This window comes from Periplaneta americana, chromosome 4, assembly GCF_040183065.1.
Source record: "Periplaneta americana isolate PAMFEO1 chromosome 4, P.americana_PAMFEO1_priV1, whole genome shotgun sequence".
Classification (NCBI taxonomy): domain Eukaryota; kingdom Metazoa; phylum Arthropoda; class Insecta; order Blattodea; family Blattidae; genus Periplaneta; species Periplaneta americana.
The window spans coordinates 64,597,791-64,619,271 of NC_091120.1; the positions used below are offsets into that span (position 1 = coordinate 64,597,791).

At 36.3% G+C, this 21,481-nt stretch overlaps 1 protein-coding gene and 1 non-coding gene across 2 annotated transcripts in view; one reads left to right on the forward strand and one right to left on the reverse strand.

Moving 5' to 3' along the window:
• LOC138697846 (uncharacterized) overlaps positions 1-21,481 on the forward strand; it is a 144,965-nt gene that overhangs the window by 17,117 nt on the left and 106,367 nt on the right. The window contains exons 2-3 of the mRNA XM_069823409.1: positions 277-539; positions 10,056-10,169. Coding sequence (XP_069679510.1) covers positions 277-539; positions 10,056-10,169 — 377 coding nt within the window. The remainder of the gene's footprint in view (positions 1-276; positions 540-10,055; positions 10,170-21,481) is intronic.
• TRNAC-GCA (transfer RNA cysteine (anticodon GCA)) lies at positions 9,226-9,301 on the reverse strand. The gene has a single exon. It is a non-coding gene; the product is annotated as a tRNA-Cys (tRNA).

Sequence of the window (21,481 nt, forward strand, 5' to 3'; positions counted from 1 at the left end):
CTACTTCATATTCATCCGTTACGGAATCAACGCTGCACGGTATTCGGCGGGGAAGAAAGAGGTTGAAGAGGTCATATGGTTGCCCCGTGAGAGAGTAGAATTTGCTCGTGGTGCCCCGCCCTGCCTTAGACGGAAGAGCATCCTGAGATTAACTCCATCATGTGTTCATTCAATCCAGTTCTGAAAATTCTAAATAATTTAGCGTTACGGTAGAACCTCAGTAGGAACATGAAGTATCTCTTAGTAATATAAGTACAATGCAGATTTTCTTTGCAGGAGCCAACCTCGAGAGTGGGCAAAGACAGCAAAGATGAGGACAGCAACAAAGGCATATTCCAAGAACTCATGGAGTTCGTCAACGGGTCTCTACGAGCCGTGCTGAACCTTGGTCGTGCGTACCGGCGCAGCATTGGGTCCGATAACACGTCGTCGCAGCCCAACAGCAATGCACTGGACTGCATCTGGACGCTGTACTGCAGGAACCTGGACAAGACCGCCAGCATGCAGGGCCCCTATGGCTTCCTCGCCAAGATGAACAGGTCAGCAACGCTTTGTTTTTCCTTCTTTCTAGCTTCTTCTTCTTCTTCTTCTTCTTCTTCTTCTTCTTCTTCTTCTTCTTCATCTCCGTGGTCTCACGGTTATCTAACCTGGTCAAGGATGATGAATTTTTACCTGACTGCTGTGTTCGTTATGAATAGAGACCGGCACAATATCAAGAAAATTTTGCTAAAATGTGATTTTTTTTTTTTGGAAAAATACGAAATAAATACAGTATTTCAATGTTAATATCTTCTTCCCTAAACCATTTGAAGCAGGTTTATGTAATTATTGACAAAATAAGCTTTTAGAACTTGATCATAGTAGTTTCCTCTATTTAATATCATATCAAATAAAATATGATATATTTGCATATTGATTAGTTTTTCAACGTTATCAAAACTCTTACCTGAATGCAAGAACTAGTAATTTGACTTTTACACCGAAGAGAGAGAAAGAGAGAGAGAGACAAAATATACATTGGCTGGACTAAACACTGATTAAATTACAACGCAAGTAACGTTTCTATATTATTTTCTGATTAAAGATTAGCTACACCTTCTGTCAGTTTACATTGTTTTGTACGAATAAAAACCTACGAAGTTGCAACAAGAGAGGATTAGGCCTAAGTACCCACCAAAATTGATGATTAAAATTCCTTTATAATATTCATTTAGACGTATAGGTCTAAATGTAGACCTGACAACATTAAAACCACTTTTACTTGATTCGAAACAATGAGCAAAGATGGACGATACCATTTATTTTCTTTTGGTTTCTCCAATTCATCGACGCTACGAGTTCAATGGGTCTAAATGGAAATTTGAAGATTTCACTTTCCCTTGGGAATGCCCTCAAGCACTAGCAGACCAATTTCGCACAGTACTGATGTTATAATATTTGTTTTTGTAATATTTAGATGTCATTAGACTGAAATACATGTTTAATTAAAGTGTTACCATAGTCTGTATATACAGTTACGAAGCTCAATACATAGTAAATATGCATCTATAGATAGTTGCTAACCACTAGGATCACTAATATCGCCTCATTACAGACAATGCGAAATACTACCGGCACAGTCTATTGTTTCTAGCACCCTCACAACTCAAGCTTCGTGACTGTATATACTAGACTGTGGTGTTACATTAGACTTATCGGGAAATACCATTATAATGAATTTTAACTTAATTTCATAGCTGCTTAGTTTTTCTCGATTGCTAATTCGTTTGGCAATTATATTAATTTCAAATAGGCTATTTTGGTTACTTTATAATACCCCTATATATTGAGTAGTGTTTCTAAGGCCCGGTTTCATCAACAGGAATTAAAATATAATCTCGTGTTATACAGTTTTAACTCTAGATTTGACATTTGACTAAAATTCTGTTTCATCAACAGAAGTTAATTTAACACGGGGTTAAACTTGGGGTTAAGTTAACAGCTACTTTCACGAGAGATTAGCATGGGCGGATTTTCAGGGAAGGCAAGGGAGGCGGAGTCTTCCCTAATATGTTACCAGAACACAATACGGCAGTAATAATTTCAGCTGAATTAAGATCACAGACAAGTTACAGCAAATGACGAACTTTTTTCTTTTATATTAATTTTATTATTCACTACGACTAAGATGTAAGTTACGTAAAGTCGACCACATTCAGTTGGTGATGCCCGCTCACTATACTGTAGCTAGTACAAATAATTCGTACTGAAAAATAACAGATAGCGCTGTAATCTGTATAGTCGACATCTAGCAGCCTGCAGTGTCTATGCGAGAACGAGAGAGAGGAGTCGGCTACATGACGCTACTCCCCGGTAACCATGACAACAGCAGTTCAACCAATAAGGTAGCTGGTTAGAAGAGTGTTTAAACTTGACTAGAACGCGCGAGGGGAGCCGATTTGGAGACGTCCTACCCACCGCTGACAACTGTACTGCTGGTTTCGGCTGTATTGGGAAGCTCTCTCTCTTTCTCTCTTGGTTTTAGAAAATTGAGTCACGTTTTCTCTCCCTGCGTAAAAATTTTCATTTACGTTGTTAGATTTTCTCTTGTTTGCGGATGTTCTTGTTGTTTTATTCTTTTGTGTTACGAGATGTATTTACTTATACATTATTTTAAATATATCGAGAGTTTAGGAACAAATGCAGATTTGTCTCTAGCTTCTTCTAGTAGCAGTTATTCAGTATGTTGTGACCTATTTGATCGGTTTGCTAAGAAAGAGGAACATCGAGTTAATTTTCTGTAAAATTAGAGTATGTAATAGTAATGAGCGAGCCCCGGATTTTTAGGTTCGAATCAATTTTTTTGCAATCTCGTTAGTCTCGAAATATTACTTTTCTTATTCGTTTTATGTAGCAAAGAGTAACATTCTTAAATTCAGTATGATCTAAAAGACCTAATTCATAGGTTAGGACTTAGAGTGTCCTAAAGAGAGGCAATCTTTACCAAGCCGTTGTAATATATTAACAGTACCGGTATGTTGTTTATTTTTATTCTTTTCCCGTAAAATCATACAAATTCCTAAACATAAGATTTAAAATCCTAAAACATAAATTGGAAAACCTAATTTTAATTTCTTAAAATCCATAAATTCTGCGCTTGGTAATGGGTACGTCACAGGCCGTCTATTTTTATATTCTCATCATTCGCGTCTTGGCCTCCTCAACTTTCAAACCCACCATCCGCTACTGGAGATTAGAATACACAACGAAGAGAAGCAAACCTCTCTCTTGTATGCTGCAGATACTATTAACATTAAGATATTAGCCTTTGCTAAGGATCTTTTCATATAATGATTGGAAACAATGTTAAGAGTTTCAAAAGCTACTGTTAGTAGAATTGTCTCTACAACATCGATGAAACAAAGGCACGTAAAGTTTCCTTCCGTTGAATAATGCCCACGTGTTTTTCATGACTTCTATCAAAAGAACCATTTTTCTAGCGTTTTAGTTGTTTGCTGGTTCTGGCGATAACGTGGGCAATCCTATTGAACTCTTCTGCAGTTCTTTCCTACGCCTCATCCTTTACTTTTATTTTTACAGAAGTTTGATAAATGGGCAACATACTAGTGTTATATATTAAACACGAGGGCCAGCTGTTTCGGTAGGCCTATGTACACCATCGTAGTAGGCTCTGACGATGGTGTACATACCGAAAAAGCTCTAAGCCCACGTGCTTAAATATATAACACTAGTAAGTTGACCTTTTATCAAACTTCTGTAATAAAGTGTTAAAAGTAGTGTATGCTAGACTCAAGATGGATTTTGTTTTGGGCAAATCGCAATATAGCGAACGTAGAAGCTCTGCCCACGACCCCTTCCACTTTTCCCCTACTAGCTCACGAGACACTCTACGTGATAGGCGAGTGTTGTGTCGAATGCACATTTTATGTGGGTGGGGATAACTTCCCCTACTGGCATTCGCTATATTGCGATTTATCCTTTATTTTTAATCCATCTTATTGTACTCTGAAAGTCTTTATAATTAATTGCTAATTCAATTAGCAGTGATTTTTCTATTGCGGAAAAATTTGAGCTTCTGTTTCTCTTCCTAACCTCTTCCATTTTCTTGGTCATTGTTATGAATGGAGTTGTGGAAGAAGACAAAAGAAACGCGCAACAAGGTGCGTTCATAAAAACAAATTCTCTGTCACGGCCTTCTAGATTATGCTTTTCTTCTTTCCCTCGAGGGTTAAAGTGGTGTTAGCATTTGGTGAAACGCATTAGTCGCAAGAACGAGTCCAAGTTTTATCCTGAAGTTCATGAACCCAGAGTTAATAGGCCTATATTTAATCCCAGTTGATGAAACTAGGTACAAGAACTTCACTTCTTTTGCTTCAAGCTATCTTTTAACAACTTTTTTTTTAGAACTAAAGCCATTAGAAGCAGAAGGAAGCAAATTACAGGGTAGGACTAGCAAGTAACACTCTGATGCCTCATACGTATGTAAGCTACTGGAGCTCTGTAAGATTTTAGATAAGTAGCACTACAGTTACGTTACGAACGAGGATTTTCCCTAGTCATGAAACGTTACCTATTCTCCACATTCGGACAATGTACTCGGTCAGTAATTGCAGCAGCACTGACCTAAATGCAAAGGAAGAAAAAAATTAGCAGCAGTTATGCAATAACGGACAGTTCAGCTTTTCAGCTGTAAGACTGTATATTAGTGAATAAAGTAATATTCCCAGCAACGTACGTGTTACAGGTTTTGTGGAAGAAGAAGCTGAGTTTGCTGTTTATGTTAAGGATTGTGTTAAGGCTATGTATCTGTGAAATTTCTAACTTCTACATTTTTACACCCTTTAATCTGAAACGTTTACTACATATTTCCTACAATGTTGATATGCAATACATACATTTTTACTTTGATATTCCAATTAATTTACTTATAATTAATTTTTGTTTTTCATTTTTAAATACTGAATTATAAAATTGTCCCAATTTTTAAAGTTACATGATGTTTCTATAAATGTAGTATAGTTAAGGGGTTAGGTACAGCTTAAAGCAGTAAAATTTTGGAGATATTCAACATTTTTTTTCCTCCATTACTGTATCTTGTACAATAATGAAAATTAGTATGTGTAAAACACTGTCCTTCTGCTATATGAAACAAATATTTTAACGATTTAAAAAATTATTTACATTTTTTTAAATTCAATTCACTGTGCAGTGATGAAGCGTTTCCCAATAACTGAAAAACTATCCAAGATTCTGTGATGAAATTTTTGGTGTCTATTTATGAATGTCATATCTACAATATGATGCAAGATCACTTCTCTACCTTTGATAGATCGTCTGATAAAAAATAAATTCTAAAAAAAAAAAATGGACGAATATCAGTATTTTCTCCAAACACAAAATAAAAAAATGTTATTTATTAAGGAATATAGTTGAAAGAGCATGATATTGTAAATATGAGTTTCAGAAATAAAATACAAGAGAGAGAATGTGAAAAAGTTAACAAGTTTTTTAGTTATGAGGGAAAAGCTTCATCACTGCACAGTGAACTGCCGCCATTTTGAATTTTGAAAAAAAAATTTAATCGTAAAAATATTTTTTTCATGTAGCAGAAGGACAGTGTTTTATGCATACCAATTTCCATTATTGTACAAGACGCAGTAATGGAGGAAAAAAATGTTGAATATTTCCAAAAAGTTTACTGCTCTAAGCTGTACCTAACTCCTTAATTTATTTCTGATAGATGTATGTAAAATATGACCTATGTTTTTCATATTTTTCAAATTACTTTTTGAGAAAAAAATATTTACTCTTTTAGTTCTTAATTTTTCAATTTTTTTAAAACTTATCACATCCTCAATACATGGTGATTTGAACACTTTCAATAGCAGAAGATAACACTTGTGCCAGTTTACTTCACATGCTTTTGTGAACTTCTGTGCAAAATTTCACTGAGATTGGAGAAAAACTGCATTCATTAGAGCTTTTTGAATGTTACAAAATGTTGAAAATTGAAAAATCGAGGAAACGAGTATCAAAGTAGAGCATGTATATGATATAGCCTATACTATCGATATAATTCCTTTCTATACAGGTCTACCACACACTTTTTTCTCCTCCATAACAGTGCGAAATATGAACAGAATGAAAAGTAAAATTAGTTAGAATGAAGAACAAAGTCTGTCAGAATGACAGCTGTCAGTTTAAAGGGCTGCAGCGTCACGCATGCGCTGGTCCCTCTAAATTCGTCCTAGGGCCAAGCACCGATTTATAAAACTTAAACGTTATTTTATTTTTTAGAGTTAAAAACAAAATATCTATTTTTCAAAAATTATTTTTCACCACCTTTTTTCGTTATTTTCATAGCTTTAATGACTCCTACGTCACAGAATCAACAAACGAAGAGAAACACAGTAATAGCATCTATTATTGTTTAATGTGCGAATTATACGCTTGGAAATTGAAATGTTGAATTAAATAAACAGCCGACAGCTTTAGTTTATTAACTGGTGTTTAAAGCTAAATTAAATTGAGCTGAAGATAAATTATTATTAAATTAGTGTAATAATCAAAAGTTTAGTGTCTGGCCACTTTCAACACAAGTTAGGTAAACAGTGATCTTATGATCTTATAATCAAAGCTCGGAATTTGGGGATTTGTGTGTCGTGTGCATGAGTAAGGTTACAGGTACAACGTATACAAAGCTCACGCTGTAAGCGCTCAAGGACAGTCGTATGTACTAAGAAAGTGGTCACATCTACGCACGAGGAAACTGTGCCATGTTGAAGCAATGACAATTAGAGAATTACAAATAAACGGTCTGTTAGAGAAATTAGAAAATACGTGTTATTCGAATGGGTATTATAGAAGTTTGAAAATACATTTTTAAATTTTAGGTACAGAATTTCGTGGAGAAATTCGGAGGAGATACATTATTTTCTACGAATGGAGAGTTTATATTTTGTAAGTTGTGCCACACACAAACTAAAGGCTGGAAACGGCATTCATTGAAAGACATTGCAGTCCCTTAAATTGGTGGAAAATTTGTCCATAGCCATGGATGAAGTCGTAGAGGGATCTGCCCTAGTAGTGACACACAAATTGAAAACTATTTTCGAGAAAAATTTAGGATATACTTATCTTTCTCAGATAAGAGATCAGCTAGCAACTGCTAAAAATCGAACAAAACAGTGACAGTTAAAACATTTATTTTAAGTTTGCTCCCGTCATTTCATGTGACGTGGAAATAAGTTTTTCTCGTTTCATATCATGTTTAACTCACTGACGAAGAAGTTATGGGATCGAAAATCTTCGAATGTAAGTATTCATACACTGTAATATAATGTACAGAGCAGAACAGTAAATTTGATATATTGCTTATGTTTATTTTTATTATATATATGCTATAAAATTACGTGTTTCAATCTACCACAATACTATCAATATGTTGCTTCAGCCAGAAACCACTTTTATAACTGACTGACAGTACCTCTGTGCTGGAAGAGGGAGTTTGTTGACATTGAAGTCCGTCGCTTAGCCACGTGCAAAGACACAAGTCCCCAAGTTCCGAGCTTTGCTTATAATATTTTGTATAACTGATCTGAACTGCGCCCGAGCACGAGCTTCTGCTCTTTCGGCCTGCAATGCATAATGTAGTGTAAACCTAGCGTATTAAATAAATAAATTTGAAAAAAGAAATGATGATGGCTGTAGAAAGAAACAGACTGTACTTACAGGCATTATTGCGTCGCTGTCGTCGACGACAGGCAGCGAGCTTTGAGTTTAGCGTAAAGAAGACCGACACACCTTTAAGTTCTCCAGCGCCAAACGTATTGTTTTCTATGAATGAAAGTTTAAATACTATGCATTAGCGCTAAGAAGGCCGACTGGTCGGAGTAGGTTCAAGTAGTCCACCATTTCTCCACCAGTAAATGTCAGAACACAAAAACATGTTATATTTTTACCCGAATTTAAAGGCATGACAAAGCTTCATAGGGATTCTGAAGAGCTGCTTCAGATATGGAATGTATTCTTCGATGAAATGGCTGCTGAAGTGTCTTTAGACACACACAAAAAACTTTCAGAAAGTAGGATCTTTTGAACCATCGAGAAAATTCTGGACGAATTTGCTATTTATTTATTTATTTTGATTGCGTTTTACTTGAGTGTCTATTTCAGTTTTGATAATTTTATCTTAAACAGTCCTCTTCACGTAAAGTGATCAAGTCTTCAAATTGTAATAAAGAAAAGAGAAGAAAAGAAAAGAAAAAGAAAAAGAAAAAGAAAAAGAAAAGAAAAGAAAAGAGGCTCTTACAATCCTCAAGTTTCACCTCCTTATTTATTAGTCCTAAACAAAATGAAGATCGTGGTTGTCGCAAGAAAAATAAAGAAGGTAAACTTGCGAATTCTAAATGAGACAGTAGAGCAAGTGGACAGCTTCAAATACTTGGGATGTACAATAAGCAGTAACATGACCTGCAGCCAGGAAGTCAAAAGGAGAATAAGAATGGCAAAGAACGCTTTTAATTGAAAAAGGAGCATCTTCTGCAAACCTCTGGGAAAAAGAACTAAGGAAGAGACTAGTGAAGTGCTTTGTGTGGAGTGTGGCATTATATGAGACGGAAACATGGACATTACGACGAAATGGAGAGAAACAAATAGAAGCATTTGAAGTGTGGCTATGGAGAAGAATGGAGCGTGTGAAGTGGACAGACAGAATAAGAAATGAAGTTTTGTTGGAAAGGGTGGGTGAAGTAAGAATGATGCTGAAACTGATCAGAAAAGAAAAAGTAATTGGTTGGGTCACTGGCTGAGAAGAAACTGCTTACTGAAGAATGCACTGGAAGGAATGGTGAACGGGAAGAAGATATCAAAATGATAGACGACATTAAGATATGTGAATCATATGCGGAGACTAAGAGGAAAGATTGGAGAATGCTGGGTTTGCAGTGAAAGACCTGCCCATGGGCAGAACACTTATGTATGTATATTTGTTAAGGCCTACATCGAATGTTAAGAGAAAAGATATCCAAATTTATATGTATAAAAATATAAAATAAAAAAGGAAACGTAAACAGATTTCCTGTAGCCCTCATTTTGTTGTACCAAAAGAAGATGCTTCTCTGTCAATTATTCATATGTATGAGATCTCGCCCACCTCATTGAATATTACATGACTAATATGAATTAGTCTATTGTATTATTACTATTAAATACGAGAAAAATTCGTACCGGCACCGGGAATCGAACCCAGGACCTCTCAGCTCTGCGCGCTGAGCGCTCTTACCAACTGAGCCATGCCGGGACACGATCCACAATAGACTAATTCATATTAGTCATACATATGAATATTTGATGTATTAAACCGTTAGCAGTTGTCATGAAACATGTTGAATGTGGCCACAAAGTCATTTAAAATATGCGTTCCTGCATATATGACGTGTATCGTCTCAAGTGCAGGCAGTAAGGCCATAAAATAACATTACGAGAGGGGTTCGGCCGGCGCCGTGGATCGTGTCTCGGCATGGCTCAGTTGGTAAGAGCGCTCAGCGCGCAGAGCTGAGAGGTTCTGGGTTCGATTCCCGGTGCCGGTACGAATTTTTCTCGTATTTAATAGTAATAATGCTTCTCTGTGTTGGTACGTCAAGAAGGCGAAAAGAGTTCTTTTTATTGCACTAATTTTGCTGTGGTTACAACAGTTTCTTTTTCCTCGAATATAGCCTACTTACGTGATAGTCTTTATTGTGTAATTGAGAGTCGCTTATAATTCTAACGGTAGATATTGGTCATACGTAGACTAAAACGAAAGAAGACTGACAATCATTCAGACTTTGTTTGCTAAATCATACTTGGACTCTGTGAGGAACTGCTCTGTAATGTTGACTTACTACATTCTTGTGTAAGTACACAGACTTTTTATGAGTGCACTTAATTACTTAACTGGAGAATTTAATTAACAGTCCAGTTGGTAATGATTTTCTTGCGACCTAAAATGTTTACTTTTTACTCTAAGAACGGAAGTGTTTTAGCAGTCCGTAACAGGAAGTTTGGTTCCGCAGCTTGGGTCTGCGACTCGTGATGGGGGAGTTCCCGGTGGAGAGCGCGCTGGAGCATCTCGTCAGGGAGGTCACCCTGGGCTGGAACCACATGGACTGCGAGAAGCTCTTCCCAAGGTGAGTACTCTTTAAACACCAATTTTCCATAAGGTTTACAGCTAAGATGTCTAAGAAGTATGTAGCACGCGAATGACCTTCAAACCATCTCCGTGTTCTTGAACCTGACAGTGAGTCAGAAGCAATCGAAACATATTTGTTTGTGCGAGATCGTGCGTATTTGCTTGTTTTCCGCACAGAACCAATACGCGGTAAGTGTGAAATACCACATTCAGTATTCCCAACCTAACACACATAACAATTTCCCTCTTCTTACCGCTTAAGCGCGACATTCATTTTACTGCTTTAGGCTTTTAACATATTATTTTTAGACACGTTTAACATAGTAATAATTATAAATTGGAAACTTACCACTGCAATTTCACCTAAATTGCAATGTTAATTATTGTTTTTAAATATTTGCAAAAATTAAGTAAAGTCTACTACACCACGAAACTTATTGCATTCCTGATACACGTAACATTAAGGAAGCCGTGAAAAAATCAACAAGATTCCAGATGCCGATGTTATTACTGCAATATGTTATGTAAATAATATTGTTAAAATATTAAAATGAAAAATAAATCATTACATAACCTTACCGTTTGTTTTAAGTTCGCATTTATAGACTGGGGGAAAAAAAGACAGACGTATATCACGGCCTGCTGGAGTATATTAAACACAGAAAACATTTTATAGCAACAATGTGAAGAAAGATATTTTGGTTTTCCGAAGTTGCCGTCATTAAACAGAAACCAACATGAAGATTTCATTGCAACTAATTAGAAATTCGTCTTTCAGGTATGTAATAAACGATCTTCGCACAAAATAATGTACGATACACGAGCGGTATGTTTGTTTTCATGTTCTCGGAAATTAAAAAAGCTCAACTACGTTTCGCTTTTTCAATCTTTTCCTCAAATATGAAAACGTCAACATACCACTCTTGTAACGTATATTACTATTACAGGTGTACAACATTTTGGTTCGGCAGTATTGTAGTGGAATAGGAGTAGCTCCGACATATTCTTATCTATAACAAATATTTCTCTTCTTAACTGAAATAATGATGTACAATTTAGCAGTACCGGTACATATATAAAAATGTAAATTCCAAACTCAATAAACGGTGCGTAATTTAAAATGCGTTGTGGTATTTTATAAAATATAAGAACAAATACGAAGACTTATAAAATGTAATATGAAAATCTGATCTAAAAACCGTAATTGAAACATATAGATGAAAATGTCGTCGTATTCCTAACAAGTATTAGGCCGAGTGGCCTGTTACGGTCTCAAACTAGAATTTTCAGTCCATCTCTTCTTCGGACGACCTAGAGATCTTTTTGCCATGCGGATGGTAATGAAACAGTGCTTTTGGTATTCTGCATCGATCCATTCGTTCGAGATGACCCTTCCACTGAAGTTGATACTTGCTGATGAACTGCATAACGGGTTCTATTTGAAGTTCTTGCATTATGTCCTCATTTTTTTATGATCCCAGTGATAGATGAAAATGTAATAGTGGTAATACAGTAACAAGTTCTTAAACCATACATCGATATTAATATTTATTTGAACGTCCATGTATCCTGTATAGAAATTAAAATTGAATGGTTATTTACGATACAAGTGTAGAGACTGGAATTTTATTTTGCGAGTAGGGATGTTTGAGAAACGAAGCCGCTGGCTAAGTGTAGCAAACCTACGAGCGAAGTAACATTTTTAACATCATGTCTTACATTAATTTTTTTAGCAGTCGTTCGTACACGTCAGTATAAGGACAATGCTCGCGACTTCTACACTGCTGTATTCCCCCTCATTCTAATAGCGAAACTTTGCATTAAAAACAAGCGGTGATGTAACTCAATTGTACAGCATTCGACTGTAGATCGAGAGGTCCTCGGTTCAAGCACCTAATTTTGTAAAATTATATTGTTTCTTAATTTGTTTCATATAATTATAATAAGATAATCGTTGAAGCAATTTATTTAATTTGTACATGTTTCTTAATCAAAAATAGTCATTTTTGAAAGTACGTTTGACATTGTTTGAATCGCCTTATAGATCTATTGCGATTGCTGTCGTGTGAAAAGTGATGGGAAACAATGTTGTAAATCGACTCAATAATTGAAAGTCAGTGTTGAAAGAGTACTTTTCGCATACTGCCATATAATAGTCAATTTTCTAACGTTAGAAGATCGCTTTTAGTAATGACTGCCTAAAAATATTTTGCTGTTTCGTTAATTTATTATTTCGTGTTTTAATTCCTCGATTTTTTAATATACCATTACTTTTTTACTTACTAAAAGTGTGTTTCTTGTAATCATGTACTTAATATCTCCTCCATGATCTCTCTATAAAACAAAGTTCCATTCAGAATTGAAACTGTTACACTTTGTTTTTATCTCCTGAAGTCATTGCTACTTTGCTATTTAACTACAGTTAATGATATCTATTTTTATGTTGATACTTAACCTTGAAACTAATACGCGAGTTCAGCTATTTCTGTTACCGCATTCACAACTTCACCTATCCCCATCGTACTTATGAGAAAACAAAGCTGTTGTCTGGTTTTAGTTTATGTTTACCAATCTGCCTGATCAAACTGTATGTACAGGGAGTTGACTTAAGCCGCTCATTTTTTGTTTAGGCTGTCCAAATAACAGTTGAAACATGTGAGAAGTATTAATGGTTTCACAAGCGGAATCAGGTGTCGGCACATGAATGTGAAGAATTTTAGTCGTCGTTTGGTAATTTTATGTTGAACATGTACAGTTAATCTATTATGTTAATTACTTATTTCCTTTTGCCGTTGAAACGTTTCTTCTAGTATATTTATTATTTGATAATTTTCCATCGAGTCATTTACTCTTCTTATAGTTCCAATATCATATCTTAATACGTAAGTTATCTCCAGCTGTTTAAATTAATTTTTGTTTCATTCGGAATAAGCAACGGACATAAGTTATTTTTAAATAACAGAATTTTAACACAATTTATTAAGCTATTTAAAGAAATTTCGAATTTGCCACTCCTAGTGACACTACCATGCGAACGTCACAACCTGGATAGTTGAAGGAAAACGTTGGATTCAGACTGTGACAGGCATATGCTCTAAGACATACGAGATCGACGACAACTCGCATGGAGTTAAACCATGTTAACGTTCGAATCTCTGAAATCTGTGTCAGCAAAAGTGAAATATAGTACAGAAAAGTTAAATGTAAGACGTTCGAGCAATTAGATTACGTTGACATGGTGCTACTCCACACAAAGATCGCTTATGAAGGGATATAATTTCTTTTCCGTTGTTCTTGAAGTCTTCCTGGCCCTCCAACTTCAGCCTTCAAGGAATTTTATAACATAGAAGTTCATCACTCATGCTCTTTATTTATAAAGAATAATTAAATAAGAAAGGTTGTCACTTTACGATATGGTCCTTGAAACTGTTTAGAGTAAAAGTTAGTATACTTATGATTCCGATTTCGAACGATTAAGGAGCAATGGTTATTTATTTGGTTACATTGAACGTATCATTATGAGCCTCGAACTACTATATGATTTTCTATGTCACGACCTTATTAAAACACTACTTATAAGTGATAACTTGTGGGAGAATGTATTATTGAAATCAAGTTAACATAATGTAGGCTCATATATTGGATAGCAAGGTTAAGGACAAATTAATGTCAATATCGTTGACAGTACGCAATTTACACGCGAGCGCAAAAGTGTACTGATATTTAGGGCGATAGTCTACATTTCTAAATCTACCGTAAGCATAAACTTCTACGAAAATGGCTCTGGATAAGTACTATGTAGCTGTGAACACAAAGCATAAGTATTTTCTGGCTATCAGCCTCCAAACGCGATTTAGACTTGTGAAAGTGTAGCTATTTTTTAGATTAAGATAGCCATAGTTCTGAACCATATTCATACGGACTTTTTTACTTGAAACGGCTTTAAAAGTCACATCCTAAAGTTAATGACTTTTCTTCGTAAATCATTCTATATACCGGTGCGTGTTTCAAGCAATCCTTTCTCCAATATTGTATTGTTTTCAGTTCTAACAAAAGCATGTCTTCATTTGTCTGTTTTTTTTCTTATCTATAAAGTACGAGAACATAGCCTCTATTAGTTTTTTCTTTGAAACGCGTGTTGTACGATATAATTTGATACGGAGCCTCTCTTTGGAGTTTTTACCCTCAATAAGTTTCCGCAATCCTTATTGATTCTGACTCATCCCAGTTCTCAGTGGACCGTGAAGATGAACGAAATTCCTCGGCCAGCTTATCCTTTCAGATCACCAACAGATAGATGCCCGTTTGATTCCTTTTTGGAAGGTACGTTTAGACATAGAGTTCATGCGCATTTATTTATCATGTTTAAAGCAAGACCAATATCAATCCACTTCATAAAAACAAGAAATTGGTAATTACGTGTTCATTATGTTATAATTTCGTCATGAATGAGGAGAAGTCAGTTGTGGATTATTTAGAGCCCTTCAGTGAATCAAGTGGATTTAGCCATTTGTAACGATCAGAAGAGAAGATCCAGGCTGCATATCTTTTGTCTTTAAAATTTGAAAGTCCGATCGACTGTATTACTGTTACCGTGCTGGCCGTTTGCGGGTTTAAAACGGCCGATGATTTTTAAAGAGCGATAAAATCCATATCATTACCTTCTTCTCGATCATCTGATACATCTCTTACCAGTTGTTTGACATTTATATGACAGTAGCGAAGTAAGAACCTTTTTCATATAGATTAGGTACTCCAACTGCTGTCGCCCTAAGTGGCGCAGTTGGTATAGCGGTGGCCTTCTGTTCCCAAGGTTGCGGATTCGATCCCGGCTCAGGCCGATGGCATTTAAGTGTGCTCATGTTACTAGATTTAGTGGCATGTAAAAGAACTCCTGCGGGACAGAATTCCTGCACACCGGCGTCGCTGATATAACCTCGGCAGTTGCAAGCGTCGTTAAATAAACCATAATTTTTCCCCAACTGTTGGCTTTGCCACGTCACATGTGTCTGCTCTCGAGCTCCTTGAGAGGGGAAGCATAGTTAAAGAACAAAGTACGGGAAAGAGGCAGTTGAAAGGATGGAAATACGTTAAATAGCGGAGACACAACGTTACCCTCCGTCACGTACTTTTCCAGCTCTGCTCCGGGAGAGGAAACGCACTCCGACGTCACAGGTTACCCAGTTGGAAATGACTAAGATAGATGTCATCTAATTGTAAATTTCATGAGACAAGTGCTGCGGAAACCAGATTTTATGCGAAATTTTTCAGTTTTAGTAACTTGTCATGGATGTTAACTTAAGACATCCATCGTTTTGGAGGTACGTATTGTCTCCACCATCAGAAATGCAACGAAGAGAAAATATTCTCACAATAACTATGAACGCCGTGAAGGTTACACATTATACACAGTCTTTTACAGTAGTCGGCAAAGATTACATCATATAAGATACAGCTCACAATACACAGAAAAGGGGAAGGTAGGAGGGAGAATATGCCCACGCTGCTTAACTTTGAATGAACAAGGGATGGCTTGTGTATTAAGGGGTTGACTCTCGAGTCAAGAAATGCCCACTACTGGTCTTTCAGAATGACAACAAATTGTGAATGATAACTGAACAGCTACTGTTACTGTAACGTTTGTGCCCTCACGTTAATGTTAACGTATTGTTATATGTTAAGGTTTTAATTGTGAATGTAGGTCTACGTTTAGTATATATAAAAATAATAGTTCTGTTCATAAAAGAGTTTATTTTCTTAGGAATTTCTGTTCCAATTGTTTCACTATTACTGCTATGGAAAATGAAGTAAACAACTAGTCCACACCTGTGGAGTAACGGTTAGCACGTCTGGCCGCGAAACAAGGTGGCCCGGGTTCGATTCCCGGTTGGGGCAGGTTACCTGGTTGAGGTTTATCTGGGATTTTCCCTCAACCCAATATGAGCAAATGCTGGGTAACTTTCGGTGTTGGACCCCTGACTCATTTCACCGCCATTATCACCTTCATCTCATTCAGACGCTAAATAACCTAATATATTGATAATGCGTCGTAAAATAACATACTACAAAGTAAACAAACAGCAATTCAAGCTATTCTTGATTGAGTTATTACTGCGTATTTTGAGAATGACACTCGTCAATTATCATTAATACAAAGCATATAAAATGAAGATGACAAAGTTTGAGTCCTTATAAAGCACTACTGGGAACAAGATTATAAAGCTGCTACCACAGCTCGAAAAATACATGAAATCGAGGGTGAAGGTGTCGTTAGTGAACGTGTACCATAACGATGGATCGAACTAGTGGCTGATGAGTTAGAGACTTAAATTTTTCGAGGTAATTTGAATCTTCGAGAGGCTTAAATCTTTTGAGAGACTTTAAATCTTTCGTGACTTTTAAGAAAATATATATTTCTGGATAACATGAGAAAGTTATTTCTCCATATTATAGTAGCTAAAGATAAGAACACAGTCTAGTATGTACAGTCACGAAGCTCAATACGTAGTAAATATGCGTCCATAGATAGTTGCTATCCACTAGGATCGCTACTATCGCCTCATTACAAACAATGCGAAATAGTACCTCCACAGTCTATTGCTCCTAGTACTGTCATAAACTCAAGCTTCATGACTGTATATACTAGACTGTGATAAGAAGTTAATTCAATCGAAAGACAGTATTGTTACTAGATCCCAATCGTTGTGCCAGATCCCGTTCACTATTAATGTAATTCACGCAGTTGGTAAAAGGGAGACTGCAAATCTTGACCGCCAACGGACTTGGAACGATTATATATCGGCTCACGTTTCTGGTATTGCGCGAGTGTGTGTTAAATCTGGAGAGCAGCTGCAAGAACCGCGCACGTTGTACTACGTGTTTCGTAGATCCGTGTAGTTCGAAATTCAAGCTATGAATTGTGGAGGTGGAAGCAGGAAGCAAAGCTGTCCTGGAGGATTCCAGCCGCGACAACTCCTGTTTCTTAATGGACTGGAATCGTAGCTCTGTTAGCAGTCTGTGTTTCCAAAGATAGAATGTACATGAAATATTAATTTTATTGACTTGACACCAGGCTGCTGCACAAGAAAGACTCACCTCAGCGCTTTTGTTACGTTCTTATGTTAAGTATAAAGATAAGAAATTGTAGTCCACTGCTGTGGAGTAACGGTTAGCACGTCTGATCGTGAAACTAGCAGGCTCGAATTCAAATTCTGGTTGGGATAAGTTACTTGGTTGAGGTTTTTTCCGGGAATTTCCCTCAACCCATTAAGAACAAACACTGGGTAACTTTCGGCGCTGGACCCTGGACTCATCTTGCTAGCATCACCACCTTCATCCCATTCAGATATCCATAGCAGTTGATAAAGCATCGTAAAATAACCAGTTAAAAAAAAAAGAAATTTTAATACTGCAAAAATATATAGTTTAAAATTTAATTTTCACTGAAATGCATCTGTTTTAGTCTGAAAAAGTGGTCCACACCTGTGGAGTAACGTTTAGTCTGGCCGCAAAACCAAGTGGCCCGGGTTCGATTCCCGATTGGGACACGTTATCTGCTTGAGGTTTTTGTCGGGGTTTTCCCTCAGCCCAATAAGAGCAAATGCTAGGTAACTATCGGTGCTGGACCCCGGACTCATTTCACCAGCATTATTACCTTCATCTCATTCAGACGCTAAATAATCTAAGATGTTGATACAGCGTCGTAAAATAACCTATTGAAAAACCTACTGAAAAAGTATGATGTTAAATATATATTTCTATATATTAAAAAAATTACAATAATTGTTCCTTTATCAGGTTATGAATGATATTATCGTCTGTAGTTAATTTCCTAAAATTATTAATCAAAATATTTTTATTCAAATTAAATCTCCGCCCAGATGAAGAGATCAATTTTCGTTTTCTGTATTACACACAAAACGCATTCCCGATAACTCTTAAGTTATTTGACTTCATTTATAAATTAAGGTTTAAATAGATGTACCCAATGTAATTAGTTTTTTTGAAAACAAAATGAAATGGATGTAGTCTACAGTGATTTCTTTTTAACTTTCCAGGTGCTAATTTTGAGAACAATGCCTTTGCGAAATTATTGAGTTAATGCAAAAGTTCGTAGCTTTTTTTCGCTGTGACAAAATTTTTATTTGAAATGAATAAAAGGCAAAAATTAATCAGTAATATATTCTTCTACATTATCTATGACTCTCTGCCAACATTGGGATAGTTTTTCGAGTGTGTACGTTAGTATGTTATCGTGTAAATAAAGCTGTAGATGCTTACGGTTTTCCACCAATTTTTTTAAAATTAGTGTATAAATTAGTGAGAGTGGGGCTGCTACTAGAGTACTAGACAGTGTGTTTTCTGTGTAGTGTTGTGACGTTATACAGTAAAAACTAGTGAATGAAATTGCGTTGTTGAAAAGTTTTTTTTGCTAAAAAATATGCCGAATAAATGAAATATTATAGAGCGTAATGTGAAAGCAGGCATCCGAATGAACCGCATAAAATTGAGCCAAAAATGGAAAGGGCGAGACTGAAAAAAGTGCGAGAATGTAAGACAAGGAAAAATATATTTTATAACCTCTCTTCCACAGTTCAGTGAAGAAAATTATAATAAAGGCATGTGCAGTAACAATTACATTTCAAATTTGACCATTTTCAAAATTAATGTTAGCAAAGTGTCGATGATTTAATTGTTTCTATGCCGCCAACAATGGACGAGTACAATTTCTGATCAGATTAGTGTTAGTGATTTGGAATTAAATCTTATTCCACCATATAAGAGGCTTTCAATTAAATGATGACAGACAACATTAAGATATATGGACCTTGTCGACCTGGGTGGCGTAGTTGGTATAGCGCTGGCCTTCTGTGTCCGAGATTGCGGGTTCGATCTCGGCCCAGTTCGATGGTATTTAATTGTGCTTAAATGCAACAGGCTCAAGTGAGTAGATTTACTGGCATGTAAAAGAACTCCTACGGCACAAAATTCCGGCACACCCGGCGACCCTGATATAACCGCGGCAGTTGCGAGCGTCGTTAAATAAAACATAACATTTATGTGGACCGTATTCGGAGGCTAAGAGGAAGGCGGAAAATGAGTTTGCAGTGAAGGACCTACCTTTGCGAAGTTGAAGTTGAAGTGTTCATAAAATATTATTTTGAAAAGCTATTTATAAACAACTTGGTTTTATGTAGGCCTACTTTATTTTTCATTTCCTATTTTAACTGTCCACAAACGATTAGGGAAAATACGGGAATTTTGCTTGAAGAGATAGGTTTAGAAGTAAATCTCGAAAATAAATACTTGGGAGCAACGGTAACAAATATAAATTATACTCGGGAGGAAATTAAACACAGAATATATATGGGAAATGCCTGTTATTATTCGGTTGAGAAGCTTTTATCATCCAGTCTGCTGTCAAAAAACTGAAAGTTAGAATTTATAAAACAGTTATATTACCGGTTGTTCTGTATGGTTGTGAAACTTGGACTGTCAATTTGAGAGAGGAACATAGGGTAAGTCTGTTTGAGAATAAGGTGCTTAGAAAAATATTTGGGGCTAAGAGGGATGAAGTTACAGGAGAATGGAGAAAGTTACACAACACAGAACTGCACGCATTGTATTCCTCACCTGACATATAGGAACATTAAATCCAGACGTTTGAGATGGCAGGGCATGTAGCACGTATGGGCGAATCCAGAAATGTATATAGAGTGTTAGTTGGGAAGCCAGAGGGAAAGAGACCTTTGGGGGACTGAGACGTAGATGGGAAGATAATATTAAAATGGATTTGACGGAGGTGGGATATGATGATAGAGACTGGATTGATCTTGCTCAGGATAGGGACCAATGGCGGGCTTATGTGAGGGAGGCAATGAACCTCCGGGTTCCTTAAAAGCCAGTAAGTAAGTAAGTAAGTATGTAAGTAAGTAAGTAAGTGAGTGAGTGAATGAGTAAGTAAGTAAGTAACTGTCATATTTTTAATTTCTGAAGAGTATTGAGTATAAAAGTGGTAAATTTAACCATAATTTAGTATCTCTATTTGCACCAATATTTAAAAAGATTGCTACATATTTACACACTCATGTTTTGTATCAGGGATATTAAAAATCTGTATTTGAGCGAAGATCTTGAAAATGGGTTTTTGTAATATGGTATTACAGTATGACAATTTAAAAACTGATACATTGGTTAATTTTTTCCTGTGCAAGACATTTAATATTATGCTATTTTTCGGAAGAATCAAGCATAACCGACCAAACACTGTAGAGGATCCTTTCAAATCTTTGACGGTCCCACCCTGAGGATGGAATCTGTATGCAGCTTCCGGAGAAATCTAATCTCGTGACTAAATAATCTAAAAATTTTCCTCACAACAAGTTTCAGTTTATTTGCGTTTTTGTTCAAGTGAAAAATGAAGTAAAAATATCTCGACCCTAAATGTCACGTGTAATAAAAGCAAGCATTAAATGTAAAGGCAAGGGAAGCGTGGTCGTACTTGTTCGATATACCTGGCAGAGTTGACAGCAAGTTTGTTAATACCGCCACGTAAGCAACCACCAAGTTTTTAGAACAGTTCAGAAAACAGAAACGGAGACGTGTCATTTTCCCGAGCTCAGGTGTATAGCGGTGTTGAGTTTTATGTAGGAACGGAAAAACTTTGGTGACAGCAGCCGTGAAAGTTTGCGCATAATAAAACGACTGAAAAACAGCGGATGCTACGAGATGACAAGAGGAGAAAATAATTGCAACATAAATATCCGGTGCAGAATCGAACAAGCCCGGAACCATTTGCTGTAAGAAAGAAGTTTTGAATTATGAACACACCTGTCTGCAGAGTTTCTCCTTCATATTGAGACTTATGATAGTTACGTGGGCTAATGGAGGAGATGCGTAGTCTAAGTAACAACCTGAGGGAAGACTTTAAATTTCTACCTCGCCACATTATCATTCAGGCCAGATTATGAAACAAAAATGATGAGTATTTTCAATCTCTTCATGCTGCTCGTTCGTATCTGTCAATAAGTGATAAATAAATTTGAGTCATTCATATGTATATCAGCCACAAAAATCAATGTATTTATGTTTGTATGTAATGCTCCTTATTTGACAATGAAGTCATTCTCCTTCGTGCTTCCCAATATTTCGACGTGAAGTCTTGAGCTATTTGAAGGGCTGTGCAACTTGTCAGATGATCCATATCCATTTCCTGCTGCTGACAGCATAACAGACAATTTGGCGAAGTCAGTATACCGATTCTGTGAAGATGTTTACTTAAACAATCATGGCCAGTGAGTAGCCTGAACA